The 9,768-nt window shown below is 45.5% G+C and overlaps 2 protein-coding genes across 7 annotated transcripts; one reads left to right on the top strand and one right to left on the bottom strand.

Annotated features, from left to right (window-relative positions):
- Positions 1 to 728: 728 nt before the first annotated feature.
- Positions 729 to 7,518, top strand: arl6ip1 (ADP-ribosylation factor-like 6 interacting protein 1). The gene is made up of 6 exons (XM_046415854.1): positions 729 to 892; positions 1,713 to 1,846; positions 2,343 to 2,462; positions 4,026 to 4,143; positions 4,531 to 4,615; positions 6,496 to 7,518. The coding sequence occupies exons 1-6, from the start codon at positions 857 to 859 to the stop codon at positions 6,612 to 6,614; spliced, it is 612 nt and encodes a 203-aa protein (XP_046271810.1). The 5' UTR covers positions 729 to 856; the 3' UTR covers positions 6,615 to 7,518.
- LOC124073549 lies at positions 7,374 to 9,761 on the bottom strand. Of its 6 annotated transcripts, none has more exons than XM_046415847.1 (5): positions 9,591 to 9,761; positions 9,100 to 9,282; positions 8,841 to 9,011; positions 8,450 to 8,642; positions 7,374 to 7,980 (listed from the first exon to the last, which is right to left on the bottom strand). In XM_046415847.1, exons 2-5 carry the CDS (start codon positions 9,241 to 9,243, stop codon positions 7,877 to 7,879), a joined length of 612 nt encoding a protein of 203 aa, XP_046271803.1. In that variant the 5' UTR covers positions 9,244 to 9,282; positions 9,591 to 9,761; the 3' UTR covers positions 7,374 to 7,876. The 6 variants fall into 6 exon arrangements, with proteins under 6 accessions (XP_046271803.1, XP_046271804.1, XP_046271802.1 ...); XM_046415848.1 differs by lacking the exon at positions 9,591 to 9,761 and adding an exon at positions 9,496 to 9,555; XM_046415846.1 differs by lacking the exon at positions 9,591 to 9,761 and adding an exon at positions 9,473 to 9,554 and having other exon boundaries at positions 8,379 to 8,642.
- Positions 9,762 to 9,768: the final 7 nt, after the last annotated feature.

Below are 9,768 nucleotides of genomic sequence, written 5' to 3'. Positions count from 1 at the left end.
TGTCCAGGGCGATTTACCAGGAAAAGGACCAGCTGAGAAAAACAAGGAATGCAAGAAGACTAAAATAGAACATACCATTCAAGGACCAAATCTACTCACGAAATGTGGGTTGGACACCCAGCATTCGAGGACAACTGTGACATTTTGTAAGAAAAGGACAGGCTAATAATAAGTCAATCTTTACTTGTACCTTCTGTGCCCTCTTGAAAATAGCTTCTTGAAGGTCCATTTGTCAGGGATCAACTAGACTTCTAAATTGTGAATGCTTCCATACAATTTATTTTGAATTCAACATCGCTGTATCATTTACATTTATTGTGGACTACCCACTCTCATTTGTACTTACGATTTAAATTAAACGACAGAATCACAAATGTTATAAGAATAAAACAAAATATGAAAAATGCTTTGTTTTGATCCAGCGTGTTCTGGATCAGTCCACGAACGTCACATCAGTAATTCAGCCTTTAAAGTGCATATGGCATCATTTCATTTTATTTTATGTAACATCTTTTGAGAGATCAGCCTTGTTTCTTTTTAAATATAGTTCTTATCACGTGTCTTTTCATGTCATTATATTTAATTGAAAAATCGGACAAAACATCTTTATGAGCTAAAGTGACCCAGCCCGCATAAGTCGTATTTGACACATTGAATATAAAACTACATATCCCAGAATGCCATCTGGCGGTTTTGACGCATATTTTGAGATAAATAGATCCTGTCAGAATTCGACGGTTAGTGACGCCGAGGCCAGCAAAGGAGGCGTGTGCTGCTGCTGCTCCGCGGGGTCGTTCTCCTACAAATATACAGCGAAATTCGCCGTAGAAACCCAAGCGACGTTATATCGGCAACGATGTCCGAAGGCGACAACAAAAGCGTAAACCTGCTGGTGAGTATAAACCAGATTTTCATTACCGGCGAATTTAAAGTGTCCCGTCTTAAAGGGTGCATTTCTAACACTAACGTTAGCATGTTGTGGCTAACCTGGTGGCGTTCACGCAGGCGAGGATGGCCCTTGATTGGACATTTGTTCAGTTAGGGTGAATTTTGTAGCAACATAATCCGTCCACTTTGACCATCCGTCAAAGTGCTGCCGTTAGCTCGAGGCGGTGACAGCAGCTAACGCAGCTAGCGGGCTGTTAGCCTCAGCACAGACGTTTCCGTTGGTAATCTAGCTAGCTGCTGCTAACGCTAACTTTTCTGTCTGCAGTCGAATTAATGACCTTTTCACACGATGACGATGGTATATGTGGTTAGCGCTGATCACTTCCTCTTTTTGCATATAGTGCACAGTCATGTATCGGTAATCGGAAGTATCGTTATTGTTGCCTTGCTTATCTGTGCACACACACACAAACACACACACACCCTGGCCAGGCAAGTGCTCTTTAAATCCACAATACGCAGTCTTGTTACACACATAACCATAAAGCCACCGAAGAAATCCAGCACAAGTCAAAATAGAGCAGAAGATAAGAGACAATTTAAAAAAACTGAAAGACTTAAAGTGTGCCGATTTCAACCCATTATGCCTTGGAGTACACGGTTTATTTTTATGGATATTCCGGTCCAAGGTGCAGGGCCAGGGGAGTCTCCTGTCTGTGACTCCTGAAGAGACATCACTGTTCACTCTCAAAGTGGAATCATGCCATTTTGGACATGTTGAGTTTGAAGAACACATTGATCTGCAAAGTGTGTTTTGTTTCCAGGCTCAGGAAACAGCTCAGCTGGAGGAGCAGCTGCAGGGCTGGGGTGAAGTCATCCTGGCCGGGGATCGGATTGTCCGCTGGGAGAAGCCGTGGTTCCCCGGAGCCCTGATGGGTGGCACCACTGTGCTCTTCCTGTGAGTCCATCTCATTGTGTGTCACAGGCTTCTGCTTCTACGCAGCTGGCCGCATAGCTGGCATAGCACACATTTCCTTCCCCTCAGCAGTCAGATGTATTCTGCAACAGGACAAAGACAAGAAGTATCTGCATTAATAGTCTGCGTTGCACTGCTTCAGACTCTACTGAAACCTGCAGGTTGAAATGCAAAGCCAGAAGTTGAAATGAACTTAAGTTGTTAAGCTCTTTTGTGTGTCAGAATAAATCCGGAGTAAACAAGAGAATAAAATGACTGGGTACCTCTCGATTGCTGATTCATAGTAGGTCTCATGACTCCAGCACACACAGGACTCTGTCACAACAAGGAGCTACTTTTAAACCACAATAAGATAAGAGAAAGTGAACAACAGACTTTGTGCATGGATGACACAAAATGCTCTTCGTTCCACTGTGAGCACTGCATGTGAAACTGGTCCATAAGCAAGACTGACTGCTTTGTCTCTGTCCTCCTCCAGGCTGATTTACTACTTGGACCCCTCAGTGCTGACTGGGCTCTCCTGCTCCGTCATGCTGCTCTGCCTGGCCGACTACCTCGTGCCCACCCTCGCACCCAGAGTCTTCGGTTCCAATAAGTGGTGAGAGCCTGACCATTAAAGTCACATGGGTGGTGGAGAAAACACTAACTGAGTTTTCCATTAGACCATAAAATCATTTTTATTTCCTACCTATAAAAGCAAGTTTTACTGTTTTGGCTTCCAGTGTGATTTTCTCTCTGTTTCTGTTCGTCAGCCTAGTCGTGCTTGTGCCATGTAACTTACTGTTGTGTATTCAAGCAGCTGATCGAATCTTAGCGGGCGTCTCCAGAACAAACCTTGTTGCAAGATTTAAGCAGGTTTTCTCAATGGACTTGCACATGGATTAATGCTGACATTTAGAGATGGTGCAATAAGAAAACTTACCTGCTTAGTAATCGTTTAGAGGAAACGCTGTGTTCTAATTTCCTCTATTTTTGCATTTTCTGCATGACATGGAAAGCCGAGTGAAAACCAGAGCAAACCATAAATGACATGTAGAGAAAAAATGAATGTAGTCCACATTAAACAGCACATGGTGCTGCAGCTGGGAGCCTGGGCTCTGTTACTTTGCTTTCTTGTTGGTAGCAGGGGTAAAAGCTGATGGTGGTGGTGAATTGGAACCAAATCGTCAGGTGGAGATTCACTCGGTTCTTTGGTCTCGGCTCAGCTCTGATCTGATCTTCCATATCACTTTAGGGAAAGGGGAGCTCTCTCTTCATGTCTGAATGTTGTCAGTTGAAACCTGTCCTATAGAGCGTTGACATTACGCTGGTCTTATCTAAGAGCCCCTTGACTCAGCTGAGTGTATTCGATGGTGAGAATCGGACACCCAGGTCGGGATTGAGTAACAGCCTGCAGCTGGCGCCCGGTCCTGGACGTCCGGACGCCTTCAGCCTCTGAATACATAACGTGGCATCAGCAGAGCATGACCCGAACCCTCCTGCACTGCTTCACATTCCACAGGCCGAACAGCAGACGTGCTGCAGGGTCTGTTCAGCAGCGAGCGCTGAGTGTGTTGCCGACAAATAAAACGCGAGGTTTTCGGGGTGTTTCTGTGTGCTGCACCTCACATTCCCTTCAGAGTCTGTCAGATGTGTCTGAGGACTGCTTAAACGGAGCTCTTAATCTCTGCTCGTGGTCCCCATTTGGCTCCCTAACAACAAGGACAGAAATACAGAACGATGGCTAAGCAGAATCTGAAGGCCACGTCTCTCGCCGCCCGCCTTCCCTCCTCCGGTCAAACCTTTAGGCTGACTGCACTGCAACATGCAAACACAGCACGTTTTCTGTCCCTTGGCCTCAACCAGGTCTTTGTCTCTAGAGAAATGGTGAAAAAGTACACAAAATATATCAGTTATTTTTCTGTCAACATCTGATAAAAGCTGGGATTTCCTTTCTTTATTTAGTAAACCTTTAAAACTTAATACTGCAGCACCAGCTCTACATTCAGCATGAAAGAGGGAACTTAGTCCAAATCGACCATGTGTGGAACATTTTCTCTCGGTGGCGGTCTTAAGAGTCTGTTGAAACGCCTTTTTGTCCTCTGCTTGATGTGCAGCAAAGTGTTCTGTCGGGATACATTTGCTTCAGGGTTTTTAATCACACTGTTGTCCTTGTGCTCAGGACCACCGAGCAGCAGCAGCGTTTCCATGACATCTGCGGTAACCTGGTGAAGACCCAGCGTCGGGTCGTGGGCTGGTGGAAGCGTCTCTGTGCCCTCAAGGAGGAGAAGCCCAAAATGGTAAATGAAAATTAAAAGCTCTAACCCAACTCCCCCACACAAAGCAGCTGAGACATGAGCCACAGAGCTGACTGAAGGAGTCCTTTCAGTACAATGTGAGCTTTCTCTGTGTTCCACATAAAAATATCCCCAGCTGATTTAGCTTTGCTGCTCTACTTAGCAGACTCCAAACTGGACCGCAGCCTGCGATGACTGCGATTTTCACAGTATGCTTAAGTAATGACAGTAGTTCCTTCAGAATGTCGGCTCATGTTCTGCTAGTTAAAATGGAGAGCTGCTGCAGTGCGTCCAAAGTGATGTTCATCTTAAGCCGAGTGATGGAGTTGTGTGTGCAGTCGTGGCTGCAGCTGCAGGTCGAATGTAACGTGACCTCCCTGCTCTCCGCAGTACTTCGCCTCAGTGATCAGCAGCTTGCTGGCAGTGGCCTGGATCGGACAGCAGGTGCACAACCTGTTCCTGACCTACCTGATAGGTGAGTTCAGTACCACAAACAGTGAGTGAACGGTTTGATCAGCTATAACGTCCTGCTGTGTTGGTCATGTCATGCATGTCTTTGATTTAATAACTGTATCACAGTGTCTTCTACAGATATTGCAGTATTGTTATCTTGAAGTTCTAGCCAGTAAAATATGTTTTGGCCTGGTGGGGTTTCCTGTTCGGCCTGTTCAGTTAGTGGACAGTTGAAGAGATTGTGGAGTTCATGCAGCATCGGGTCGGGTGGGAGGTGTCAGGTCTGACCTCAGATCAGATTAAATTCCAACATATTTATGAAACCTCTGATAAGGAAATGGGTATCTGAAATCGAGTTTGATTCACAGAAAGTGTAGTTTTCTAGTGTTAAAAGTGTGTGGATTTTAGATCGTCTGGCTGCGTTCACTGAATGCACGGGTTTGGCTGCTGTGCTGCACTGCAGACAGGAAGACACATGACAGACGCCAAGTGATCGTTGTCTCTGTCAGCACATGGGTTTTTCTGCCTGTGTGTGTGTGTACTGCAGTGCACATCAGCGTGTGACAAAGCTTCCTGGTACTGTGACTCAGAAGTGCAGCAGTGATGTAGATCAGTAGGCTGATGTCCTCATCCCCGAGACAACAGACAGGATCATTAAATTAGTGCGGTTTTCTTCTCATCCCCTCACTTTGCTGCGCGTTGAGAGCAGAATGAGAGGGAAAATGAAGTGAAGCAGCCTGCGCGCCTCACAGCTGCAGAGGGGAAATCAGCCGTCTGTGTAGGTGGCAGTCGGCAGTTATTTAAGCTGAGTCATGACGTGGAGGAACGCGGAGTCGTACAGACTTCAGAGGGCGCGTGACTCCGAAACAACCAGCTATTCATTTATTCTTTATTCTGCCTTCGTGTTGAGTCTCAGTCCTGTCGGTGCAGTGCATTAAAACACACTCTGTTCACCCAATCAGACGCTGCCTTCACGGGAGCTCAGGTGAACGTCTCTGCTGATGACGTCATCCACTCTCTTCTTGCTGTGTGTTTGTGGCTCGCACTCCTTGTAACAGTTCTGTGACGGCTAAAAAAGATTCCAGTGTAGAATATCAAACGCTTGCCGGTTTGTCAAAAATGTTTAAAAGAACACATTACGTAACTTATTTCTGCAGGTTATTTCTTTCAATATTTAAACTCTATTTAATTCTTCGCCTTTGTTTGAATCTCACAAACCTCTTTAAAATGCTCATTATGTCTTTCCACACATACACACACACACACACCAGCTTCCTCCACCTCTTTCTGATCCTCTGCTGTCGACTTCATCACCCAAATAAAACTCAATTCACTTTGTTTCTTTTCTTCTCCGTGAAGTTTTCATGACAGCAGATGAGCCGCATGTGAAAGAGGTCCATCATTAATGTAGAAACGACTTGAAGCCAACGTGGTACTGAATGACTTTGTGCCAAGCAGGTGGATGTGGTGCAGTTGTGGTGTCGTTCTCTCAGACAGATGAAGGAATAAATAGGAAAATGCTCGAACTTGTCGTCGCGACCTGCACAAGAAAAGCCTGCAGGAAAGCAGGATGTGTTCGTGTGAGAAGGACACGCAAAACTCCATCAGGATCAGAACTGGACCTGAAGGAGTGTGGGGTTTGATCTGTGTCCTCACCCACTTCCTGCTCTGGGAGAGGGTTCGCCATGGGTATGGGTTTGGATTTTGAGAAATCAAGAAAAGACTGCTTTGGGGTTTTTGTGCTCTTTTATTGCTTGTGTTTCTATGTTCAGATGAGAGAGTGTATTTAAATTCGACAGAATAATCTAAAAAATTTTTACTAAGAAAACGTGTATAAAATCAGTCCACTGAAAGCCAGCGGCCACGTGACCGTCTGATTACAAGCTGTTGTTTTGTCTGCAGTGAGCTTCCTGCTGCTGCTGCCCGGACTGAACCAGCACGGCATCATCACCAAGTACACGTCCATGGCCAAGAGGGAGATCAACAAGCTGCTCAAACAGAAGGAGAAGAAGAACGAGTAGAGCGGGTCTGGAGGAGAATCTCTGAAAGAGGAACCACCACACGAAGACGGGAGGTGGAAGGAAGTTGTTTGAAGAAGAGTGAGGAGCTTCAGCTTCCTCGCTCTGCCACACAGGAAGACACACGATTTTTTTCTCTTTATTTTCACATGTTGGATAAGTTTCATTTCTCCATGACACCCTTTGACATTTCAACCTCATCACCCACTTTTTTGTTTTCCTTGAGTTTGTCTCGCATGAAACCACAAGTTTTTCTGATAATGTCACATGTCCACACACAGTATTGAAAACACACACACACACACATAGAGGTGACATCTTCCTTCTGTTTGTTAGCGTGTGCTGCATTTTAAGATGTCAGTAATGCTTTAAGCCATTCCCTCTACCTAGACAAAGTGACTACTGAGCAGTTTTTGTAGCATTACTGCATTGTTTTAATCTCAGATTCTTCACACCATTTTTATTTTCAGACACATAAGAACAGGTCATTTAAGTTGACCTTAAATATTTGCTTATTCTGCTTTGGTTGTAATATTATTTTTATTTTATTTTTTTTTTTAAGCGCTGAAAACAAAACTGGATGTAAAGCGGAGCTCGTCAGGAGTGAAAACTGTAGAAACAAGCCTACTGCTGTACCGCTGCTAGCCAGACTCTGTGGTCTATTAGCTCTTCTACAAACCCCTCAGTAATACTGGTGTGGGGTGTCTCTGTAAATAGACCCGTCCCTCACCCCGTCCCTCACCCCGTCCCTCACCCTGTCCCTGTCAGTCAACTTGTTTGCTGTTCTTATTTATGTGTTCTTTCCTCCTCAGTCCCTCTGTTTCTGGTCTGGTCGCCGTCTTCAACACATTTCATCTGTCTTTACTGGAGACCTTTATGAAAATGAATAAAGTTTGATCCAAATGAATTTCCACTGGCTTTCTGTTGATTTGTCTGTTTGAACTGGATGAATGTAGCAGTAAATGTAGTTTGTCCTGAGTGGCCTTGAGGTTATTGATTTAATTAAAAGGTTTGTTCTCTGGAGAGCAGGAATGTGCTCAGGAAATTTAATGCACAAACTGCAGGTGAAACTGACTGATTCACCAGAAAATAAATAAAGTTCTTTCATGGAAGTCAGACATTAATGGAATTTTCCAGATGAGCTGCTTTTAGCTTCATTAGTGTTCATCATCAAACCAGACTGAGGTCATGGATGTCTATAATGTTTAATCACTGTAAGTGCTGTGATGTCATTTCCTGTCAGTCAGTGCAGTGTGTAAAGAGTGTCAGTAGAGTCTGAGTGCACAGCAGTCCGTCTCCCAACGCCTCGCCGCCCTCAGCGGTTCATCTCCGGACCGTGTCCGTGGACCAGCCGCCTGCCTCAGCTCACCTGCACAGGTGGATATGATGGATATGCACAGTAACCTTTCACGTTCTTGGATTTCCCTCAGGATCAATAAAGTATCTATCTATCTCTATCTACCTGTTCTGCGAACAGAGGATTAACACCACTTTTACTAATAGAGCTTCTAATATAATTTGACCTGTGAGGCCAACTGCTCTTACACCATGTGACACTTTGAGCAGGTGTGTGTCAGACTCTGCTCAGAGATTTTAAACACTTACTGAACTTATCCTGACAGTTTGTGTTAGCCTCTGCTTTAAATGGAGAGCTGCAGTTTCCCACTGTGGCCACTGGAGGTCACCTGCCAGCTCCCTCAATAACATACACACTTCCTGTGCTTAAACTTGTATGTATTAAAATGTGCTGGGTAATCGTGACCTTACTGATCATCCTGGGTGTCACGAAGAAACCTTTTGCGTTTGTGTTGTATAAATCCATGCAGCGTTCACAGCACCTGTCAGTATGTTGTGTTGGTGCCACTGAGTTGGTCTGCCACCAGCCAGCTGTGGTGAGCCGGCGGGCACTGGGAGTGTGTGCTCTGCTTTGTAGATGCTCTGGTACCCAGATGCATCCTGTGGGCTGGTGAGCTCTCTGATGGCCCGGCCGCTGCGATACCGAGCCCAGTTTTCCTCCTTCGGGTCAGTCCTCTGGAGTAAAACAGAGAGACAGGATGGATCGAGACACAGCAAGTCACAGGAAATAGTTCCTGCATGGAACTCTCATGAAGATATGAAGAGCACTACAGGGAAGAGGACTGCGAACTGTCCCTTTAAAGGAGCATGGACAAAAGCCATGTTTAATGCAAGGAAACTGACCTGTGAGTGTGTTATATAGCGGAGCCTTACCTTAGCGACGTGTTTGGGCCCGTGCAGCTCCTTAGTGTGTGACTGCAGCGGACACAGCGGCGGCGCAGTGATGTCACTGAGGTCCAGCCCAGTCTGATGCTGTGAAGGGACGCTGGGGTCTCTGAGATGGAAGATGAGAGGACGTCCGTCAGCCGATCGCCCAGAATAACTCTGACAAAAACATGAGGAGACAAAATGAAGACGAGACCCCTGCAGACCGGGGACCTGTCCTCACTCTGATCCATAATCAGTTACTGACAGAGACCTGGTGGTGGGTGGTGGTGTAGCAGGGTGCTGTGTCACCCAGGTTCAAGGTGCTCTCATGCAGAAGCCTCAGTCTGGACGTCCTCACTTTATTCTGACAGTGCCAGCTATGATGAGCTGACCCCTGGTGACCTTCCATCCTCACTTCAGTCAGAGGTTTCTTGTCTTGGACAGCAGGCTAAACAGGAAGCACAGAAAATGGAAGCACAGCTCCTGCTTGAATCTCAGAGAGAGACACAAATGTGTCATCATGTGGATTCATGCACAAATCAGAAAGGGGCTGTCCTCAAAGGCAACACAGTCAGACCTTTTCAAAGATATAACAGCGTAAAAAAGAGAGAGACGATACCTTCACTGTCCACTCTTACCTGAGAGAAGTGAAGCTGCTTACCTGGAAACTTTGCTGTCATGGCAACCAGAAAACAAGAATGCTGCAGCGCGACCTTTCAAACACATACATAACATAAACTAGGAGTGTAAGTTTACCTTTGAAGCATTTCTTAATTAGTCTGTAAAACATGAACTTCATCAACACTCTGCGTTGTCAGACAGATTCTGGGGGACTACACTGAAAATATGTCCATACAGAAAGTGCTGGAAAGTAACTAAAATACAAAGTACATCTTAAGCTCTTTAAATATCAACAGCTGATCACCAAACATGT

This window comes from Scatophagus argus, chromosome 16 (genome assembly GCF_020382885.2).
Source record: "Scatophagus argus isolate fScaArg1 chromosome 16, fScaArg1.pri, whole genome shotgun sequence".
Lineage (NCBI taxonomy): Eukaryota > Metazoa > Chordata > Actinopteri > Scatophagidae > Scatophagus > Scatophagus argus.
The sequence above is the reverse complement of the archived record's forward strand: the minus strand, read 5'-3'. Positions and strand labels throughout refer to the sequence as shown.

Excerpts from the sequence above, each read along its gene's own strand:
- arl6ip1 (XM_046415854.1), top strand. The coding sequence starts at position 857 with ATGTCCGAAGGCGACAACAAAAGCGTAAACCTGCTG. Across the intron at positions 893-1,712 it reads ACAAAAGCGTAAACCTGCTG|GCTCAGGAAACAGCTCAGCT; the intron begins GTGAGTATAAAC and ends TTTTGTTTCCAG. Across the intron at positions 4,616-6,495 it reads GTTCCTGACCTACCTGATAG|TGAGCTTCCTGCTGCTGCTG; the intron begins GTGAGTTCAGTA and ends TTTTGTCTGCAG.
- LOC124073549 (XM_046415844.1), bottom strand. The coding sequence starts at position 9,514 with ATGACAGCAAAGTTTCCAGGTAAGCAGCTTCACTTCTCTCAG. Across the intron at positions 9,283-9,472 it reads AGCAGCTTCACTTCTCTCAG|CCTGCTGTCCAAGACAAGAA; the intron begins GTAAGAGTGGAC and ends CTTCCTGTTTAG. Across the intron at positions 8,643-8,840 it reads GGCCCAAACACGTCGCTAAG|AGGACTGACCCGAAGGAGGA; the intron begins GTAAGGCTCCGC and ends GTTTTACTCCAG.